At 38.9% G+C, this 23,629-nt stretch overlaps 1 protein-coding gene across 1 annotated transcript in view; it reads left to right on the forward strand.

The window, feature by feature from the left end:
- Window positions 1-198: 198 nt before the first annotated feature.
- The window catches only part of KITLG (KIT ligand), a 51,614-nt gene continuing 28,183 nt past the window's right edge, over window positions 199-23,629 (forward strand). Inside the window, exons 1-3 of the mRNA XM_014963307.1 lie at window positions 199-456; window positions 498-663; window positions 3,874-3,944. Coding sequence (XP_014818793.1) covers window positions 199-456; window positions 498-663; window positions 3,874-3,944 — 495 coding nt within the window. The remainder of the gene's footprint in view (window positions 457-497; window positions 664-3,873; window positions 3,945-23,629) is intronic.

Genomic DNA, 23,629 nt, shown 5'->3' on the forward strand with positions numbered 1-23,629 from the left:
GTGAGGGGCTCCGGGGGTTGGGAAACGGTGCCGCTGGGGAGCGATTTCGGGGAGCGGGAGGGGAGGACGCAAAAATCACGGCTGGGTCTCGCCCTCGGCGCCCGCCAGCCCGTGGAAAAGTTGCGGCGAGCGGCCGGAGCGGCGGCTGAGCCGTGCGTGGGAGATCTCAGCAGGCGCTTGGAAAAATTGCCTTGATAAATGAGTGGCCCGCGTTACACCGGGGAGAGCCGGGCGCCAGAACGCGGGGCGGCGGGAGGCGGCGGTACCGGCTGCTCCGCTCCCCGGCTCCGCTCACGCCGCTCCAGCGTGCGGCGCCGGGCCGGTGTTGCGGGCAGCCCCCGGCATTGCGCCCCTCGCCCTCCCTCACCCCGCCGGGAAGAGCCTCCCTGTGCCCTTCTGGGGTCCTGCCGGCATTTCTCCAAGTTCGGTAGAGGTTGCGATCGCTGCGCCGCGCGGGTTTTTGGTTTGGGTGGTTTTTTTTGTTTTTGTTTTTAAAGAAAGGATGGGGACAGGCACGAGTGGAAAAATCATCTCGTAAAAAGAAGCAGCTGTCGCTAGAAACTTTTAGGCTTGACTTTTTGCAAGGTGGGGTACCCGCCGTCCGGGCTGACCTCAGGGAGAGCCGGGGTGACTCGGTGTGCGGGATGGAGCTCTGGGAGAGCAGTGCGTGGACACACCACACCGCTGGTCCTGCGCTGGGGGCTCTTGCCTTCCCCTCCACTTCTTGGTCAGAAGCTAGATACCTTTTGCCTTCGCCTGTTTCTTGGCCATTGCTGGGTCGCCCATACATCAGTAGCCTGAAGACACTTTGGCATTGGAAAAGACATAAAATATAGTTTGGAAAAAAAAAAAAAGGAAAGACCTTACTGAAGTCTTTTGGGCAGTTAAACAGTTTTTCAAGAGATGACAGAAATTAGAAATACTTGCTTTCTGAAATATTTAAATCTCAGCTGCCCTAGCACCAGAGAATGTGGCCATGCTTAGGGAGTTACAACTTGGAGACTTAATTTTTGTGACAGTGAAGTGCAGGGAGGTATTATCTTAAATGATCAGTTCTGAATTCTAACAGTCTATATCCATTGCTGCTGTTCCCTTTAGATGACTAAAGATGCTTGCACCTCAAAGCTATTGTTTCCGACCCTATATACAAGCTTGGTCAAATATGCTGAATAGATTATTGGTCGGGAAGTGTCTCTTAAAGCGTAAGAGCCGTATTTATGTGAGCTTAGTTATATGCATTCATTTAATGTCAGAGTGGATAGCAATAAAGTCACAAGATGTTATCCTAGCCCACAGAAGCATACGTGTAGAGCTGTTTCTTCGGAGAAGAAAGAACTTCAGCAAACAAATGAGGATTTATTAGTTCACGTGCTCAAGCATTTTAGTTCACACAAATTGTAAACTTCTAAGACCAACAGGGTACTTTTGCAAATTCAGAGCAAAGCAGGAATAATCCCTCTCTTCCAATAAACTGGGAAAGACAGGCAGTCCTGGCATTCAGAACCATATGGCTTGACTCAGGGGCTCATGAGCTGTAGCCTGTGGAACAGCTTCTTGTCATGGTGGTGAAGCATCTGTCAGCCTTCAAGCAGTTACGCTTCCTGCTTTTGGAGACAGTGACAGACTCCTAGCTCTCCAAAGGATTGTTTGCTTCATTTTGAGGATTAGCAAATAAATGTGATACCATACCTTTAATCATTCTGAGGGGATCAGAGCAGGAGATACTCCGAGGAAGACTTTCCACTAAAACTGTGAAGACCCACGTGCATAGAGAGAGCAAGAGAAGCAGACCCAAGAAAGAAGACTTAAGCCTATTGGGGCACTTGGCACATTAAAGTAAATATTAATCTTTTCACTCTCCTGTGGCTACTTTTGCCATTGTCTAGACTGGTAACTGGTGTAGTGAAAAGAACAGGATTGGGAAGCCAGGAAAGAAGTTAACATTTCTTATAATAAAATATTCTGCAATAGACATAGTACAGAAAGTGGGAACTACTGCATCGCTGAGCCTTGAAAACACTTAAGAATACCTGGATAGTGCTTAAAATAAACCAGGGATTTTGATATTTGAAGTAACGTTACACAGGGATAATGTAGAACTAGTGCAGCTGAAGGAGCAGCTGAGTCATACGTCAGTGCAACGAAAGTGCTGAAAGAGAAGAGTCGTGCTGAACACGAGACTCAAAGGGAGCAGGTTGGTCAGTTTATTTAACTCAGTCTTAACCTGAGAAACAACAGGAACTGCAGAAGCAAGCTCCCCAACAGCGTCAGTCCTAGAAGGATTGTTTCTGAAACTAGCCAGTTTGGTAAATATATAGCCCCCTGTTTTAAACATACCAGCACCTCCTGGATATATATATTTTTTAAGTAATAATGCCTTTAAAAATGTGATTAAACATTTAGGGTCCAGTCATACAAATCCTTTTTCAATGGGACTATTTCCATGGATTAATCTTATTGAAGGATTACTTGTATGAGAGGATTTGCAGGCTTATGTACTTAGTAATTAAAACTGTTATCAGAAGCAAGTTTCTGTCATTTTGCATTCCAGTATTACAATAAATAAAATATCACTGATGTCTGGACAGCCTTTTACATTTTGGATAAAACCAGGTGAGTGGTGCTAGTGTGATACAATCTTGCAAAAACATGTAAGAGGTTTCTAATTTGCTTGTTCTTTGTTTGATTTTGAGACAATCTAAATAGGATTAAGTTACTAAGAAATATGCTGCAAGGAGGGGTCACCCATGGAGCTAGCTCAGAAGGCTGCTGATGTTAAGGTATCACAGCTGCTTGGTTCAAACACTTGATCTTCAGCAGGAGGTTAGGTGTGCAGCCTCTTAGAAACCCCAGTATTAGAAGGGTGTTAGGTCTGAGCTCGGCTTTTTACCTCTGAATGTGTACATTAATGCTGGTAGTTAAATGACCTTCTTAGGTTGTCCTAAGCGTAGTGTGTTTGTCTCACTGAAGCGGAAGCCTCTGTAGAAATTATTATGGAACAGTACCTGGAAAAAGAATTAGTACACAAATTGCCCGCTCCGGTCTCGTATCGGCAGGCTAAATCAGAATCACAAGGCAGGTATCTGATACATTGGTGCAAGCTTTGCAGAGTCAATGTTTTAGGGGAAATACTGAACTCTCATCTCCAATCTTTCTTGCTCGCTCTGCAAAAAAATGAACACTAGGCACTGGAAGACATTTGGAGCTCATGGTAGCTATAGATCTGCTGCTCATCAGATAGAAAAAGAGAACTTGCTTGAGCCAGAAAGATGTTTTTCCAGTCACGGGGAGTAATAGACCAAGGTCTCTTTCTCTTCTCCCCTGGTTTTGACTCTATTTAGGGAAGGCCAGTTTGCAAGTACTGCATCTGGCAAAAACATTTTGGAATAAAGTTTTGTACGGAGAGTAAACAGCAGATGACCTGGAAGACTCTAGGGTGTGGAAGCATTTTGTAAAGCGTGTTTAGTGATCTTTTGGGTTTTTTTTTTTTGGTTCGCCTGCTTGTATCGCGTGCCTGTAAGTTTTTATCTCCGTGATCTGGCATTTGGCTTTGTCATTTAAAGTGAGGCTGCTAACCCAGTCTGCTTCTGACCCAGTTCTGCCATTGCACTGAAATCCAGTTTCCCCTTTTGTGCACCGCATGTCAGTTGTTCAGGTACAGTTCTGCAAGCTGACAGTGCCATTCTCCAAGTTTTGTTCTGTGACTTAATGGTATGCTGGCTCATGTAATCGCCATATTGTACGAAAGTTAGGAGTTGGCAAGATGCAGCCCTTGGCTTCGGATGGGCAATGCTCACTATGCAGTATGTAAACACAACACCCATTTATTTGAAGCAAGGCAGGAAAAAATCTCCCTACGCAATTCCATTTGAGTGGTGTGGGAGCTGACAGATGAAAACGAAAGTGTTTGTTCTCGCCCTGGTCTTTGGAATGCCAAACCTGAGGTTAGTCAGCCTTTCAAACACACTGCAAACCCACTTAGTTGTTGTTGGTGCTGTTGTTGTTTGGGTTTTTGTTTTGTTTTTTTTTTTCCTGTGCACTTGTGGAAAAAGGAGATGGCCAGCTGTAAGGTGAGTGGTGAGGGGCTGATGGGCCCACGTTCGCATTGCGTACGGAGTCGTATGGAAACTTGCAAAACCCACGTTCGTAAATATTGCCGATGCTGAAATAACTGACTGCGGGGAGCGTGTAACATACTGCATTCTTTACTGGATGGCTTTAGTTGTTGACAAATGTAAGTAGTATCAGACATTTATTAGTATGAGAATGAAAATTGAAAATACGTTACAGTTACAAACCGAGAAAAGAAAAATAGTGTTAAGTATTTTATTTGATTAAAGCCGGTAGCATGTGTAGTATCTGAAGTCAATGAAAGTATATAAACTAATGAAGGCATTATTTTTTACTGTATGTCTAAATAAAAGCCAGTTTAGGAGTTCAGATTAATGAACACTTTGGATCACAACAATGTAGGAAATAAATTATCCTCTAATTTCCTATTGTTATCTAATAACCACTGGCTGAATGACTGGCTGTTGTTTCTGTTCAAATAATATTTAAATTATACGATGTAGATGGATGTGATAACCCTTCTAAATCTGATTAGGAATTTTCTGCTTTATACATATTTTTGTGCTATTGTTGCTGCATGGAGCAGACTTAAGTTTAGGTGCAAGGCAAAAATAGCACCAGGTCGAAGATGTCACTGCAGGTATTGCCTGAAGGAGGCCCTTGTGGTACTCACTGCTTTGCAGCCAGGCTTTAGAGCACACAGTTTTGCAAAGTGGGTAATTTGGGAGCCTCTGGCTATTCCATCACCACTTGAACCACTGCTAGAAGCGAGACCAGGTGGTGCAGGCTGGGAGGGGCAATGCAAGCTCCCCCTTACAGAGCCAAGAGTGCTCGTTGACAGTGGTCAGGGCTCCTGGAAGGCTTTCCCAAGAAGGTCTGCTGCAAACCCACCTTTCAGGTATCTGCTAGACCCAAACCTTCTTTGCTGTTAAAGAGCACGTGTAAGCATGCAGGCACTGGAGCATTTGGTTATTTTTCTTTTTCTTCACTTTCACTGCAAAACCTACTGGATGGAGATCAGGTTCAGGAATGACCTTCAAGGTCATATTTAGCCCAAGCCTCAAGAGCTACTTCTTCTCCCCTCTGTGATTTGGCACCTGTTTGTAACAGCCATTCGCATGGTATTTCTTAATGTTCCAGTGAAGAGTTTCTAGGAGTCAGGCTGGGTATCTTGATATTCCTCCGTCTTCACTGGCTTCTCACTGATTTTGGGCAGCAGAGCTGGGAAGTCAGAGAGAGGTGTGTGCTGGCAGTGGAGGGGGCTGGGACAGGGGATGGGTTGCACACTTCAGCTCAGACTGATGTTCTGCAAAGCCTACAGGTTTAAGCTGGGCTGTCACAAGAGAGTGAGTGTCTACAGAGATTACCTCTGCATTTGTGAACAACCTTGATTCAGTCCAGACAGAAAAAGGCTAATCTAAAAGAATTTACCTGAGCATACTCACTGGAGTGAGAGCAACACAGGTTCACATCTGTTCTTAAAGGGTCTAACCATCCAGTCTGTCTTGTTGAAGCTGTTCTACTTTGTATAAGTAATTATACATTGTGCCAGAGGGAAGAAAAGAAAAAAAATAATCAAGTTCAGACTTTGAATGTGAAGTGTAACTTCAGTGTTGCTCCGAATCTGAACTGGGTCTACGCAGATTAAGATTTTAACGCCCCTGAATTAAGTTATACTTTAAGACCAAATTAACTGAGCTGCCAGGTTTATTTGTTCAATCTCGAGGGTGACTGACACATTAACTAGGAATGCAGAGGGGGCTGTATTTCAGGCCACAAGTCCAAATTCACAGATTGCAAATCATGCCAACTTCAGAACCTCGATTCAGAAAGATTTAGGCATCTGCAAATTAGAGTCTGAGAACGTCAGTCTGCCAGTCCTCTCTGTTCCTGTAGCTTGGTATTTCCAAGCATGGCCATCCCATGTGTCTTCAATGCAATCACATTAACTGTCTCAGAGACAATAAGCCTTTTATCTAGTGTCTTATTTACCTGGTCTTTTGCCTTTCATTTGCTCCACTACCATAAGTTCTAGGGATATCTGTTCACTGACAGTTAAGGCCAAGGATAAACGTAGTCCAGTTGTCTCTACCCTCTCTTCTTTAGAAGTACCTTACCTTGAGAAGTTTTTAGAAGCACCCTAAATATAGCATTAGGAATACATTATGTATATGCATCCTATGCAGTATCATAGCACATGCATTCTGCATTTGCTTTGGCTGGAATCTCTCTTCTTGGTGTAGGCAGGTTCACTTGTACTGATAGCCTTCCAGTGTTTTTTCTCCTAAATGAACACCACTTTTTAATTTTGTTTTTACTTGCAAGTAAAGAAAGTTGGGAAGAAATCCAAATATCTCACCCCATTCAAGTCCACATGCATACAGAGGAACACATACCATGCAAATACCATGTTGTTCATATCCAGTGTTCTTTATTTGGATGCCAATCTCTGTTTGTGCGGAAACTTGCGTGCAGTCAAGGTCCTAAACATGACGTGCAAGCTTTTTGCCTGAGAGATTTGTAAATGTGTATGTAATGCGGGCACAGCTGAGCCCTGGGAATGTTCAGTTCCAGCAGACAATAACACGTGTGCAGAAGTACCTGCCAACAGCGTGTATTTCCTTTGCGGTAGGGACATAATCTGTGTGTGAATTCATACCATGCTTTATCATGAAAGAAGTAAGGCAGAGGACAGTGCAGTAAAACCTCCTCGGAATAAAGATTTGTCATCACTGGATGGATTCTTCAATCGCTTAGTAACATATGACCTCTAATTACTTTTGGAAAAAAAGTTATTCTGGCAATGTAAGTCAAACTGTAAAACTAAGTTGTGCATGTCCTGACAGTCTATTTCCGTTTAGAACAGAAAATTAGCTCTGCAAATCATACAGCAACTCTAAGAGCTGCTCCCGGACAAAAGAATGAACTTAATGATGTCTATAGCACACACTGAAAGCTCAGAGTTATACACTGCTGTGCAAGGTTCCTTAGTTTGAAGTGTGATTTTGGACAATGCCTGTAAATGTGGAGGTTTTAAAGTGTGTGGGGAAATACGTTCCTCCATTTCATGTTGATCCAAAAAATTCCTCTCCATTTATGGAGATTTCATAATTGTATAAAATGGGAGTAGGATATCAAGGTGCTGACTTTTGTGGTCATACTGAAGTAATAGACTGAAGTGAGGCAGTAAGAGTCAGGCATGATACACTTAATTAAATAATATGCTGCATATATGCAAAATAATTCACTGAATGAAGAAGTGCTTAGAAATTTAGGGAGGCTGAAATTTAAACACGCTAATGGTTTATTGTAAAGAAGTCCTTAGTTCCAGCCCTCTAATTTCCAGCCTCCATTTGCTTGTTATTAAGTGAACTCAGCAAAATTTGTCTTTTACATTAGATGGTAAGCAGACAATATTGCGCATTATGTCTTTACACTGATACAGATCTAAATGTCAGTTCTTCTTGAGATTTGTTTTTCTTTTACTACTTTGAAGCACGCAGGAATGGGAACATTAGTCAACCAAATACATTTAGGAAGCTTGTATAACAGTGCTTGGCACTCGTTTTCGTTTGGATTAAAAAATATGTTCCTGAATAAACAGAGCTTTTCAGTGGTTATTTTAAAATAAAAAAGGAGGCAAAAATATATCTCCAATATTTGTAATTGCTCTCCTTTTCAAATTACTGTGGTTCTGCAACACATGGATTGCATTACTATTCTAATAGCAAAAACTATCAGCACTGTGTTTGCCAACAGTTTAAATGGTTCTGGTGGGTATTGCATTCTTTATTTTCCAGAAAACATGAACCTTATTTATAAACTGTAAGTTTAAATACTGTCACTGAAATGGCTTTGATCTTCTGTATTATAATCCCTGGCAAAGAATGTGCCCTAGATTTGCCATGCATTCTCTAAATCCGTGTCCTTTAAAAATTCTGGCCATAATCATAGTCGGTTCCAAACTGTTTTGATAAATTTCTTCAGTATTTGTTCCTTTAATGGTGTAAAGCTGGGCAGTGAAATCCCTCTTTTCAGGCTATTAAATCCATCCAAAATCTTGCTTTTTAAAAAAATTAGATTTCATTCCCAAGCAGGGTGGTGTTCATAATCCCCCATCAATTTTCTTCTGCCACGGATGCAGGAAGATTTTGTTCCCCTCCCATGTCTGTGACCAAAATTTCTTGATTTTTTCTTTTTCTATCATAACGCCTCAAGCCCACATCTAAAAATGGTTGTTCATCCTACAAGTTTCTCTCTCCTCTCCCTATTCAGACAGAAAACTAACAGCGCAACCTTCATTTTTTGGTGCACCTTTCCTGGCCTCTGCTGTGTCTGAGTTCAGCATCCTCACCTCTGAAAATAAAACTTCAGCATTTCTGGCATCCAAAATGCTGAAAGTGTCTGTTACCATGCTCTTTCCTTCCACACAATCTAAGCTTCGTCTCTGTTGAACGTTTTCTATAATTTTTGTATTATCTGTCCAATGACCATTTTTATTTCCCACAATCTTTTTGAGGCCCGCTTCAACTATTAATCCTCTGAATAACCTCTTTTTACTGTATTTCATCTTGTCTGTAAAAAGTAAGCATCTCAGGATTAGAATTAATCCACTGTTCCGTGGAATATGTTGTTTATTTATACGATGACACTCCTAAGCTATTAATACAGTTATGAAGAGCCCTTTGAAATATTGGTCTGCCATTTCTAGAAGTGACAACACCTCTTCCTCTGAATTTTTTATTTTTTTTTTTAAGAATCAGAAAATTATTGAGACCAAAGGATATCCTTTTAGAAGTAATTGCTATTGCTTTGTGCTGTAGCTCTCAGTTTTGTTACCTAACCATTTTAGAAATACCTCATTCAGTGTTTTCATTTGGCTTTAAAAAATTCTGGCCTAAAACATTCTTTAAATCAACTGGAGTGAATTTCCTGTCTTTCTTCACTTTCTCCTCAGCACATTTTAAAAAAATCTCTTCTCACACACAGGTTTTAGGGGTCAACTAGACATTTGTCAGTAATAGTCAGATTGTCTACAGTACTTCTGGTCATTTCCCACTGTAACAGAATGTTGTTGACATTTACAAATGGTCTGAGACATATGTGAAGTTAATCTGATTTTGGCCTACTGGTTTATTTCTATTGAAACAAGTCTCTCCTGCTTTGCGTCTAAGAATTTTATTTCAGCTACAGTTGAATTTGTACCGGTTTAAAGTGCTAATTGTCAAACTATGATGTGCTGTTTGGCTTTATTCGCTATGATAGATTCTTCTTCTTAACATACACACTATTACTTATTTCAGGGCAAATGGCACATTTCCTATGAAACTGAGAAGAATTTTTTTCCTTTACAAGTTGACAAGTGTCACTTAAGTATACTTAACTGGCTAAGAAACTGCATCACTTATGAAAATACTTAACATCTTACTGGAATTTTAGAGTGTGGACATTGAAAAGTATATACTCTTAGGATATTTTCACTAATCTTCTCAATGATGTTATATATTTTCTTTGAGATTAGTTATGAAAGCCAAAGAAATTTCATGATAGGTAGGGCAACTTAATGTGTCCTCTTTAAGAAAAGCAATCCTAGGAAACTTGTGAGAACTAGGTGTACAAATCATTTAAGAAACCGTATTATATTGTGTCAATATTTGCATGAGTTTCTCTATCAGCACATCTGTAACAAAGATGCTGTTGGACATGTATCAGAAGACTAGTTTCACTACTGATAACTGTGGTTCTTTCTCATTCACGTGAATACTTTTGACCAAATGTAAAGCTCTATAGGAAGTAAAAGCAATGCACAGGATTTACAACTGCATTTTTTATAAATAACCTGTGTGAAAATCATCAGTAACATTAAGGTAAAATAGCTGTTTTCCCAAAGGGTCACATTCTGTTGCATCATTGCAACTGTTGTGAGGATACCTATTTAATGAATGCAAAGTACTTAGTGATGTCTTTAGAATTATATTTTATAAGTATCTGTATTTAATAGGCATTTATATTTCTCCAAAATTGTACAGATTTATGGAGGTTTTTTCTCAGATTATTTTTCTTCCACTTGTATCTGCATCTCCATAGTCTTACCAAGCCACAGAGTGACTGACTCAGCTGCTTCTTTTGGTATGTTCACTCCACAATTTCTGCAGTTTTCAAGAAGACTTGCAAGTGAAGCGTCTGGTTTAAGTTTAGATATTTACAGTTCTTGGTAGTCAGCATAACTCAAGCAAAAAAAAATTGAGGCAACATATGACTGGCATTCGCGCTAATTCTGTGGTCACAGTTCTGTGACAATGAAGTTAGCTGGGATATATCCTGCGTCTCTGTGCTATAAGATGAGAGCACTTGCCTGTTGATATATATCATGGGAAAGTGCCTCTTCTTCCTGGAAATGTAAGAGAATTGTGGACAAAGACTGAAGTACTAGAAACACTTCCATGGAGTTTGTAGTCATTAGCCTACACAATCCCAGTGAAAACCAAAAACAAACAAAAAGCAAAACAAAAACCCTAAACCTACCCACAAGCCACCAGGGTATTAGAATTACAGTTTGTGTGGACAGGTCTAAAATTTGGGGTAGAATATAAATTATAACTCAGGTTAGTTTTACAGTAGAATCTTGTTTATAACTTGATAAAAATGAGTGATAATGGTGTTCCCTTCATTTTCTTAAATATATAGTAACCCTTAACACATAAACTCATAATTCTTGCCTTTAGAGTTAATGAACATGTCCAGAGTTTAGAAAAGAATTTTTCTTAACAGCTTGCCTCTATTGTTGTGTTGTCAGCAGATCTTGCTGTATTTAAATCAATCAGTAGAAGGAAGGTGGGAACTTTGTATTAATAGAGTTCAATGAAAGGAAAAGAAAAGCCCAGCCTCTGTAAAAGAAATGCTTTCAATGTATGAAAATTCTTTGTGTTTCAAAATTGGTGAATAAAGAGAAAGCATTGAAATTACTTACTTAGATGAAAAAAGAAAAAGTCTAGGAAGAAGACTCGGTAGCCCCATATTGTATCTCCCTTATCATAATAGTTTGAGGAAAAAAATATTTAGGGACAGAAAGCAAAGTGTAGGAATATGACATTAATTTGTAACATGGCAAAAACCAAAGAGGTAATGTTCTGTAATTGTCAGCAACCTCATATAGTTCAATCTGGTAAGAGGGTTCACAGACTGATGACAACATGTGCAAGCTACATAAATTACTCAGGTTAATTGAAATTAAAAGAGATTCTGAGGAACTTTGTAAAGGTTTAGAGAAGACAGGAGAACAGATGGCATGATGGCAACTGGAGTTCATGGTATTGAAAAGCAAGGAAGATGCATTTTGGAAGGAGTGTTTTGAACTAATTGTAACTACATTATAACAGCAGTTTTCATTAGTTACAAAAACTACTTACAAGCTCTTTTTTTAATGTTCTTGTAGCAATACTCGGTCAGGAAAAATGGATGAAAAATCCCTGTGTTGTATCTGCGGTAGAACAAATCAACCAACATATTGGGATTCAGTAGAGCAGAAAGAGAAACATAAAAACTGTAATGCTTTTATGATGGTGATAGTCATCTTGAAAAAAGTCCTGGTTGCCCCATCAGAAAAAAAAGAATATAACAGAAATAGTGGTCCTAAAATAGGCAAAAGCATTACAAGGAAGCAGTGCGCATATGAAGAGGGTTTGAAAGCTGAGGGCAAGAAACTACTGAGTGATATGCAGGAAGGAGTAGAGAGAATGATTACTGGAAATTACTGATCTTTTCTTGGTACAAGAGCAAAGAAATATTTAACACAACTGAAAGTCAGAAGATGCTAAAACAGGCAATGCTACCTTCACACGCAATTACCGGTCTGGGAGGTTTTTTGACACTAGATATAATATGGCCCGAAATGCAGCTTGATAAATGTCAGAGTGAGCCCAAGAGGTCACTTCCACAAAAAGGGGTAGTCCAAGTCTTCTCATCCTTGCACACTTCTCCTCCTCCACTCATTCCTCAGGGATTAGTTTTGTGTCTCTGAGCCAAATTGGCCAGGCACTGGGAATTTACTGGCTTGCAGAGGGGTCGGGTGAATGTCAGAGGGAGGGAAGCCACAGAGAAGACACTGAGAGCCCTCGTTCAGCAGCAGGGAGCTGTTAGATTGCTTCAGACCATCTCATTAACCTTGAATGAAGAGAAAAGGATTATACACTTAAGTAGGTAAAAAGCCATGGTTACTTTAGTTTACACTCTGGGCATGAAAGGTTGCTTATCTTATAATTCATGCAATTAAGAAGAAATTTTCAAATAAGCATTATATTCTGTAAATGTGAATGACCAGGTGTCTTCAGTTTTCTGTGGCTACCAGACTGATCATGTACCGATCTGACACTTCTTATTTTCCAAATCTTCGTTGCCTTAATTGCACAAGTCAGATTTGGCCTAATTATAAACTCAATTTCATATACAACCATCTGCCAAAATTACCATCTGTAACAATTCAGCCTTTAGTTTTGAGAAAAGGAAAACCTTTTGAAATATATTGTAGCTGAACTCCAGTTACATGTGAAAGTAATGACAGCTGAGACATTTATACAGAAAGATCTTTCTTTTAGCACGTGAGTATGAATGGTTAAAACTCATAAAAGTTTTTCCAATGCTGGCATTTTGCATAGACATTGAAAGACAGTGTATTTTCCATGGCCCATCCCTGAAAGTTACTCTCATCCAGTACTTCAGTATCAAAGTGAAAAGGCACTTAAAAGTATGTCCTCCCCTTTTAGGGCTGCATAGGAATTAAAAATATACGTGAGTTTCTTGTGCAGTAATGCAGTCACTGGCTTTTTATGTTATAGGAAGCATTTTGATCAGTACCATCCCGTTTTTTGCCATCTTCAGCTTACATTATCCTGGAACAACCTTATACATTGCCTCAGTTTCCTCAAAATGGCTTTGTTGGCAATTTGCTTTCTTTTAAAAAAAATAAATGCATACATCTCATGAAAATAATTTTAAAATTTACAATGGCACAATGCATTTTCATAAATTATGAAAAAGGAACTGATGTTCAATTGATGTGCAGTTGGAATAATAATCACTTAGGTATTTTTGACATATGGAAATATTTTCAATTTATATTGAAAACTTAAAAAAATAGTTGATTTCTTCTTACTGATATACCACCTTAATTGCTTTAAGACAAGGCATAATGTATTTGTAATTCCAGCTTGCTGAGGTAAATGGCTTATTGCCTTCCCAGTGCTTACGTTGTCTTGCAAGCATACTTAAATGTTCTGAAGATTAGTTTCTAATTTGATGTGTCAGTTACCTGATTTGTCTGCAGTCCCACAAGCTGTAACTTCAAGGCATTTGAGATTAATCTCATCCATCAGTCTATCACTTCGGATAAATATTCTTTTCATAAAAGTGTAGATTCATTCTTCATGTCCTTGGGGTTTTTTTCCCAGTAAGAAAACAATTTAAATCTGGTGGGTTTTTTACTCTATGTTTTTTGGAAACAGCTGACATAAACTTGCATGACAAACATTTCTTGGTGCACTACCAATGCATACAGCTCAGCTAGTCAGGTACAGTGATAAGAAAAAGTACAAAATCAAGATCTACTGAAATAATGAAAATGAATAGTTTTAAATGAGTCTAGGAAGAGCATCAGCCTGGCAATGTTGCCCATTGAAACTTTGCCTGATTATTGACAAATATGCAGTCATGTGTTTCAAATTTTTGAATTTTAAATTTACGCATTTCCCAGGGTAATATTGCAATGCTGTTGTTTCAAGAATTGCTGTGTAAATGAAAAGGAATAACAGGATTTTTATTGTGACAAATAAATTCAACATGCTCAGAGTCCTTAGGGTTTCTCCTGCATCTCCTGATAAAGGAAGATGAAAACTTAGCACCAAAGCCAGGAGATGCAGGTTTCATTTTTCACTTCTGTTGTTTTTTTAGTATGCTGTCTTTTAAACAGCTTGCCTGTAGGTGCTTTTAATCTTTTCCCCTGAAAAATTCTTTTCCAGAAACCTCCTGCGGTTTTTGTAAAAATTGACTCTAGATTATTGTTAAAATGTCTGCAGTGGCTGTTTATGAGGCCAGAAGCTGACTTCGTTGCCAACAACATGTGTTTCGTTGGAAACAGAATATGGTATGGAAAGGGTTATGTATTTGTTTTAAAACTCAAACTGTTTCTAACAAACTAGGCACTGTTATTGTAAATTTTCCTCTGAATATTCACTTATGGCACGTACTAGCTCTTTTATTGACTTAGCGTAAGGTTTTGTCCACAAGATGATTGCAAAACACTGCATTAAATCTGTACAGTCATATTTCTTAATCATGAACAGTATAAAGGTACCTGATTAATAGACATTGTGTCCTATGTAGTGAATTTCTTGATGAAATGAAAAATAGTGAGAAGGAGCAGAAATTAAAGCATTACTATAGAAGACCATGACCTGGCCCCGTTTCTGCAACTGAGCTGTGTAATGGCACTCTGTCATCCCCCAGTAGAGCAGCCTGTGAAGAATACTTTTCATCCTTGCTACATGATCCAAGATAATCATTTAGGTTTAGAATAGTGCTTATAAAAGTGTCTTTGGAGTTCCAAAAGAATGAGTTACAGCTTTTATTACCTATGTTCAAAATTTTAGGTGTCACTACTGATGATGGAAGGAAACCTAAAATATCCCTTACGTATTTCCCAAAAGGCCCAAGATTTAAACCAGCTGAAAAGCAGTGACCTTCTTTCACTGATGTAGTTGGTGTTGAAAACTTCAACCACAGGCTTGGCTAAATATCTGGTTGTTTTGTTGGGGGTTTTTTTGATCTCTTCAAAATATGAAATCACTTTCCTCACCAACATTTTACAGGAGAAAAATACACATTCCATCATAATTAGAAAAGTTATCAACTGAGCTTTTGGGGTCTCAAAGTGAAAACTTTTCAGTTCTGGTGCATTGTGATTTCCTGCTCCAAGCCTTTTTAAGCTGATGCAGGTGCTACTGTCTGGAATACATCCAGAGAAGCCAGCTTTTGTGTGCATAAATTGGGAATACCTTTTATGTTGGCTGTTATTTATCAATGGGAGAAACTGCTCTGACTAATGAGCAGCTATCCCTTTTAAAAGTTGCATGACTTAAAGTGTGGATTTTAAGTTGTTCACTCCTCTTCACTTCAGAAGCAACCACCTGGCTGGATACTGCATCCTTTGTAATGAACACAACAATGCTCAGTAAGAGGCATTGTAATCCTCTATTTACATTTGCTGGAGAGGAGAGCCTGTGAAACTCAGGTACTACAGAGAGTAAATAAATACAATTTTTAATCCAAGAGGAGGTGAGACAAAGGGAATGCTTTGTTTATTTTCCATGAGTTTTGGGGCCTTTAAATTGCTTCTGTGTCATGGAGCACAGGAGGTCAGATGGGCTTTTTAATTAGACATAATGAAGACGTGGATAGCAGTATTGATGTCCATAAATATGTCAAAAGAACAAACCTGAAAGATGGGAGTATAACTACATGAGCAAAGCAGCAGTGTTGCCATGAGAACACATTGATATAAACTCCTATCAGTACCCTTAAAATGGACAGTGCAAGAAGGCTTTTAACCATCGGAACAGTGAAGGTCTGGAAAAATTTCCCAAGATACAACTCCAATACTGTGTTCAGTTTTGGGCCTCTCACTACAAGAAAGACATTGAGGTGCTGGAGCGTGTCCAAAGAAGGGCAACAAAGCTGGTGAAGGGTCTGGAGCACAGGTCTTATGAGGAGTGACTGAGAGAGCTGGGATTGTTTAGTCTGGAGAAGAGGAGGCTGAGGGGAGACCTTATTGCTCTCTGAAATTACCTGAAAGGAGGTTGTAGCAAGGTGGGCATCAGTCTCTTCTCCCAAGTAACAAGAGATAGGATGAGAGGAAATGGCCTGAAGTTGCACCAGGGGACGTTTAGATTGGAAATTATGAAAAATTTCTTCACCAAAAGGGTTGTCAAGCATTGGAACAGGCTGTCCAGGGAAGTGGTTGAGTTACCATCCCTGGAAGTATTTAAAAGACATGTAGATGTGGCACTTAAGGACATGGTTGGACTTGGCAGTGTTAAGTTTACGGTTGGACTCAATAATCTTAAGGGGCTTTTCCAACCAAAATGATTCTATGATTCTGTGACTGTTTCTTCCACTCCCACTTTACTTCTCCACTCTTTCTATTTGGTTTTATCCAGTTCTGTTACAAATGTATGCTGGCTGTGACGTCAAAGGAGATATAACCAAATGGTTATCTGGAGTCTACTCATCCCAGGAGTTAGCTGAAGCCCACAGTGGCTTTGAAAACTGATACCTGCTGTTGAATGGGGCAAATAAACTCAGTCAAGATATTTATGCTTCAGGAATACCATTTTTTTCGTTGCCTGTTGAGGAGGATTGCCTAGACCTATCCCTGTATGTTGGAATTCAAGTTACTGATATCATTTGCCTTAGTAGCTAATGATGCCTGAGCTTTTCTGGATGGACTGCAGCATACCACATTTGCCTGGTGTTGGTCATGAGATCTTCACAATGGCAGAGGTACTGAGGAGAGCTGCTGGAGCTCAATTCCGTGATCTTTGTCATGATGCAAACCATATAATTTATGCAACCTCTGTTTCTCACTTTATCCTGACTGCTCTTGTAAACGACCACTGTAGACAGCAGCTGTAAAAAGTCAGTAAATTAATAGTCTCACTTTTTCACATCGGTATTGTACTATATATAGTATCATCCTTCAGCACTGTCAAACCTTATACTGGTGTTGGCATATCTGAGAGATCCAAACAGTGTTCTTTAATCACATTTAAGCTTGTAATTGTAAGAATGTAATACAATTAAGTTAGGTGGATGAACCATCTTGACTGGACTGGCATCCAGTTTTAGTCTGTGTTCAGCAATTATCCTTTTGTAATGAGGTCTCTCATATTGAGCAGGTCAGAGAAATTAGTTCTGAATTTATATCCCTATAAAAATACAGGGCCTATCAGGGATGTTATCAAAGAAATTCAGAGTTCAAAAGCAGAACAATGTCTGTCTGAGGACATGTCTTTGGTTTAAGACCAAGTTGACCAGCCTGTGATTTATATTTCAAAAATCATCCTCTGCGTATACAAGAAAGTATAAAAAGATTAAAAAAGAGAGAAAAAATGCCTAAAAGCCTTTTTATTTTGTATAAGAATATATTTTTCCTGATGTTCTCTTTCCACAGGCTCAAGCATGAACAGAAAACTTCAGTTTCATAATACAGTTGACTTTTTACCAAAGTTTGTGTGCATAAAAGAGTAAGAATATTCTTAACCTGTTTTACTTCATACTACAAATGAAGTACTAGGGAGGACAGACATTTTCATCTTGTTAATGAGTTTTATTGTATGCCAAGTATCGAAATAGCTGATGTTTTCACTGTTACAGAATCACAGAAAGATACGGGGTTGGAAGGGACCTCTGGAGATCATCTAGTACAACCCCGCTGCCAAAAGGAGGTCCACATAGAGCAGGTTGCACAGGAACATGTCCAGGGGGGTTTTGAATGTCTCCTGTTCTTGATGGTTTTTTTTTAATTTTGTCAGTGATAGTTGTTCCAACCCAAATTCCATGTACCTTGTAGCAGATGGTAAGAATTAAAGATCCAGTAGAGAATTTCTTTAGCAGCTCTTATTCCATCTCTTTTACTGGTGCTTGAAGGTCTAAGATTAAAAAGGGTGGCTCTGTATAGGTTTTCATTTTAATTCAAAAGAATATTTAAGATAGTGAAATTTTTTTTGCACAAACTTGGCAAACAAGCAAGGTGTCTGAAATAAATCTTCAAAACCAAACTTTAATTAAGTATTTTACTTACAAGAATGTCTTTTCATTCCCTGAGGAAGTCAAATCATCCACCTCCATACAGTGTGAGAATCTTGTCCTCCCTGCCAAGATAATCTTGTATCTTACTTTGCCTTCCCCTTTCAATTACTTAAAAATGCCTTTGGATTTATGCTAGAAAACTCTTTCGTAAGTTCCCAGGAGGGTAAAAAAAAAAGACAACTTCGTCTTGGGAGTTTGTGGGAGGCTTTGTTGAATCAACTCAAGTCTGCTCTTCTGTTTATTTCTCTTTTGATTATGTAGGTATTTTGGATCTCAGTATCTCTATTAACAGAACAGGCAAATATCGGTCTTTATCACTCTAAAGTGGGATAGAAAAATGTAAAATTTCAGTACCAATCCTGGAGTACTGGAACTTAACAAGGAGGGGGAAAAAATATCTGTACTAAGTTCAGGACCTCTGAAGGTCCTCATATTCTCTGATTATGATTTAACAGGAAGATTTCTTTCAAAATATGTGTTGGTTTTTTTTTGTTGTTTTTTTTTTTAACCTTTCTTTCAATTGAAATGGTTTTGTCCATAAAACTTCTGGTTTGTTGCAGAACTAGAATGCCACCTGATGGATTATTATCAGTAAATATTTATTTGGATGCTGTTAACACAAGCTCCAGAGGCAACATCCATATATAATTACCTGTCTCTTGGTAACTTCACTTTGCAGTGTTTGGGAACTAAACAAACTGGCTGTCATCCAGGACAGATTTAGGATGCGTGGAAACTGCCTGAATCCCTGGTTGTCAAGTGAGATTAAAGAGTGGACAAAATTTATTATGGAACAGATAACATTTTTAAAAAACCAAAGCCAACATTTTTAGGACAGCCAAATATTTTATATTGGTGTCCTTACAGGGATGAAAAAAAAAAAAAAAACCAGCATGAATTTACACATCAAAACCACAGTTTTATAGTTGTAATTACAAATTACCTGGATTATGCTGATTTGCAAGGCAAACGCTAGATCAATTTACACTTCCTTTTGCTTATCATGTTCCTGTTGGTTCCAGCTGAAACACACAAACCAGGCACAGCAAGAATTTGGTTGCACCTTACGCAGTGCAACAGGAGGACCTTGGCTGGAGCAGCTGGCTGCTTCTGCATCTGTCAAGGAGAGCTGGGAGGGGTAGAAGATGATAGCAATTGGCCTGAGGTTGCATGAAATGAAGTTGGCATATAGTCTAACCAGCTTCCTAGTTTTCCCAAGATCTGGATGGTGGGAAAGAATAGTGTGTTTTGTCATTTTCTCAGCACAGTCAGACCATGCATCTTTAATTTGTCTGTCTCAGGAAAAAGACGTGCATAACTTTGCAGAATGGTTTCTCCTTCCAGCTGAAGAAAAGTAGTGAAGAAAAAGTAGTTCTGCATTAGCATTTAACAGATCTGGAACTATTTTTATCCATTGACCTGAATAGAGCTATTTTTGATTCATTAACAGTGTACCTTAGAGGGGAACAAGGTCTGTAAGCATCTGGATACAGCAGTTGGCTTTTTCTTTGCACGTGTGGCTGATGGAGTCCAGCAAGTGCCACTTTAGCAATCTGCCACCAAACGGACATTTAGCTGAAAAACGCTGCTCTTGTCAGTTGTCATTAGGCATTCCAGAAGTCCCTCATGGGGAAGAGGTTTTATGGTTGGGAACATCATGGAAAGGCAGATACAGAATGTCACAAAAAGATTAGAGGATTGCCTGTTGAACTCATTTGAATGTAGGGGGCAATGACACCTTTCTCTGCTTATATTTGTAACAATAACTCATTAATTTTATTCCCTTTTACCCCATGAAGTACCCTCATATTATGTATTTTAAATATTATATGCAGAATTGGGTAGAAGAGTATTCTACATTTTGTAAATAACTGAATATGTCTTCAAAAATTTCACATCTAAACCACTCCAAAACTTACTCTGAAAAAGAGCGAAGAGCATTTCTGTAGTCTATGTTTAAATCAGAATGCGAATACATCACTCTGATACTCCCTGATGAATTTTGTTTACTTTTATCATCATTTTCCCTACTACACATCATTGTTAAAAAAAAAAAGAATAGTATCAAGTCACTAGAAAAGTATGCATCTGCTTTTTGTAATCATAACAAAGCGTGTAGGGTGTGATCCAGAGATTTTTAGGTGTCTCATCCCGGCAGGGTGACTCACTGAGCTGGAGTTAGCCCCTGTTTTGTTCAATGGACTGCCAAAAGGTTGTTCAAGAAAACTCACATGTTGACTGCGGAGCTTCCCAGAAGTTAGGGTGCCCAGATGGAGGAGCATGTGCAAGACGAGGATACACATAAACGTTCTGATGCCTGTGCAGTGAGCGTCTTTTTTTTTTCTACATAATGGCTTGCCAGTGTAAAATGCATAAATGTTCTGAAAGATACTGGTCAGGAATACCAGTGTATCTGCATTTTGGCCCTTCTGGCTAGGAAGCCATCGTAGGTAGTTAAGTGCCTGCAGTGGTAATTGCGAGGTAGATATCAGAGGAATATAGATATCTGTGAGTTGAAATTACCTTGGTCAGAGGGAATTTAACCTAGATCTGTCACTCGTTAGTGAGCACCCTAGTTGATAGGCTATTATATTTGGTTAGACTAGTGCCAGTCTTTTGAAGGACAATGATGGGTGTACACTGGGCTTAATGCTTCAACTGTGTATTATTCAGGGATCAGGCAGTGGTTCCTCCAACTGCACTGAAGTCATCTCCAGGGTACCTGAGAGCGTGTAAGGACCTTTCCAGTTCCAAATGTGCTTGCCAAAATACTTCACTGCTTCCAGAACTAGGTGGTCATGGGTGGGTAATGTTTTTTTCCACACTTAACTCACTTTTGGGGGGCTTGAGCAATATTTAGCATTTAAGCACTATTTAGGCACAGCCATGTGCCTAAATTTAGCCACAGAGTACTAAAGTTAGCACTGTCATGCATGGGTGAAAGTATCGCTGAAAGCCATGAAAATGGGAATTGGATTACATTCTGTAAAAATTATCTTCTTTCAATTCAAGATTTTTCAATGCTGACAGTAAATTTCTTAATTGGTTAAAGACACTTCTTCCATGACTTCGATTATCACAGCTAAAGAACTAAATAGATTAGTAGACATATGAAAGAATTACTGTGTTTTTATGCTTCTGGATGTTTGTAGTTTAAAAAAAAAATATAAAGGCAAGAAATATCTTTTCTTGCTATTTTAGTTTTCTTTGAATCTTCTTACAAAAAGCTTTTGAAGGCATAAGTATGACCATTAAGTTAGCTATCCGTGACTGACCAACCAATGTTGTCTATAGCAGAAGTTCACAAGCTGTGCCTCAGCAAAGCAGCACACAAACACTGCCTGAGGAACCAACATTGAGAGTTGTTCCTACCCCAACATTAGCAGAAGTGAAAAATAAATTTGGGAAGCCTAGCCCAGGGTGAATATTGTTCCACATTGTCAGCTAACCCTACTGCAGCCATGGCTTGGTTGTGGTTAATTGGATGATTTGCTCAAGAATCTGGGCTGAAAAATTTCGTGGCTAACATGATTTGAATGCAAGAAATTTTATAATGAAGACAGATCTTTTTTTTTTTTTTTTGGATGATTTCTCCCTAATTATTATTATTATTAACTGTTATCAGTACAAACTATTTGGAAATGTCCAGACTTCCCAATGTTTGGCTTATTTAGCAATACGGTATTCCCCTTGCTGCTTAACACTTAAGGAATTAGCTGAACATTAACTAGTGTGGTTGAGTATCTTTGATAGCGTACTGTGAAAAAGATGCTAAAGCACTCATCAGCAACCTTTGTCAACACTTCAGATCATAAATGAAGAACATAAATGAAAAAGCTGTTGATTTTCAACTGGAAGTATGGCCTTCAACACACTAGGTCACTAGCTAATTCTCTAAAATGCTGTTAACTGAAATTATAGGTTGTGGTTTATAAGCAATAGTCAAAATGATCAAAATGTGTGTACTTGAAATCTTTAATTTGAATCATCCTTTCCAGTCTAATCATTATTTTTTCCCTTTCACAAAAGCAACTTAAATATTCAGTATTTAAGAGATTTCAGAACATAAAAACAATTGAATCATTTTTGAGCCAAAAATAGGAAGAGACCCTTTGGTATACAGGTCTGCTTCCTGTCTGCCATATATCTTCAATTTAATGCTGGTAGATGAAATGTGATTAAATCCTGTGGCCAGCTTTGAAATCCCAGTTTAGCTTAGAAGTAATTACATATGGAAATCTGTTAGGAGTACTGTGTGGGTAACTTTCATTTATGGTTAGTAAAGTGTAAAACTGGAATCTCTATTTATAAAGCTGTTGTTTAAGCTTCCCTTTTGTTCTGTCCTTGATTTAATTCGGTCTGTTCAAGTTTTGCTCAAACAGCAGGTTTGGTCATTAGTAAGTAACACAAAAATAGCTTAGCTCTTTGATCTATACAGTCCTTACATACAATGTGCCTCCAGGCATGTGTAATATAAATATTTTGTTAGTGCAAATAATTAGAAGATTTTGGATAATAGGTGTGTTGAAACTAGCAGTATTTTGCAGATTTTCAGTTCTTGTTGGATGACACAGGGAAGAAATAAGCAAGAAAAACCTCAAATCACCTCAAAATTTACAAAGCATTTGTTCTTAATAGCAGTTATAAAAATTATTATGCTTTTAATTCCCATTATTTTCCTTGGGAAAAAAGTGTATTCATATTGATTTGCATAATTATAAAATGTGCAGTGATTTTAAGGTTGATGTATTGGTTGTCTTTAGATCCCGAAGTATGAAAATCGACAAGATTGACAAGTTCTGGTTTTATTTGGTGCGTGCTGCTGCTTTTATTAATATTACTCAATTGATCTGGCAAAAAAGTATTTCCAGTTAAAGAGTTTTACTACTTTTTTGATTATTAGACTGTTAGGTTAAATATCATCCTATGGCAGTGACACAAGTCAGTGAACAAATCTTTTACATGCCTCTCAGTATTGAGGAACCTAATAAAGAAATTGGTGATTTCTGGCATGGGCTCCTTCTCCAAAGAACACATCAGGGAAATGTCCCTAAACGCCAGCAAGTGTAACTGCTCGTGTACTGTTTAGCTCTGAAGGTAGAACTCCGTTTTTTTAATTCTTGAAAGCAGAATAGTTACTCCATTTTGGAGCTGGTTGTCATCAACTTCTAGCCGTTTTTATAATAATTTTGTTCCAAAAATCGCTACTGGGGAAGTAGTCTGTTAACTTCATGGAATCATAGAATCATGTGGGGTTGAAAGGGACCTCTGGAGATCATCTAGTCCAACCCCGCCACTGGAGCGGGTCTACCTACAGCATGTTGCACCAAAACTTTTCCAGGGAGGTTTTGAATGTCTCCAGAGGAGATTCCACCACCTCCCTGGGCAGCCTGTTCCAGTGCTCTACCACTCTCACAGTAAAGTTCCTCCTCACGTTTAGGTGGAACTTCTTATACTCAAGTTTGTGCCCATTTCCTCTTGTCCTGTCACTAGGCACCACTGAGAAAAGACCAGCCCTGTCCTCCTGACACCCTCCCTTTAAGTATTTGTACACATTAATTAGATCCCCCCTAAGCCTTTTCTTCTCAAGACTAAAAAGACCCAAGTCCCTCAGTCTCTCCTTGTAGGAGAGATGTTCCAGGCCCTTTATCCTTGAAGTTAGGTACTTATTTTCAATTCTTTTCAGAGGTAATTATTC

The sequence above is a fragment of the Calidris pugnax genome, unplaced genomic scaffold (genome assembly GCF_001431845.1).
Source record: "Calidris pugnax isolate Ruff unplaced genomic scaffold, ASM143184v1 scaffold44, whole genome shotgun sequence".
NCBI classification, from domain to species: Eukaryota; Metazoa; Chordata; class Aves; order Charadriiformes; family Scolopacidae; genus Calidris; species Calidris pugnax.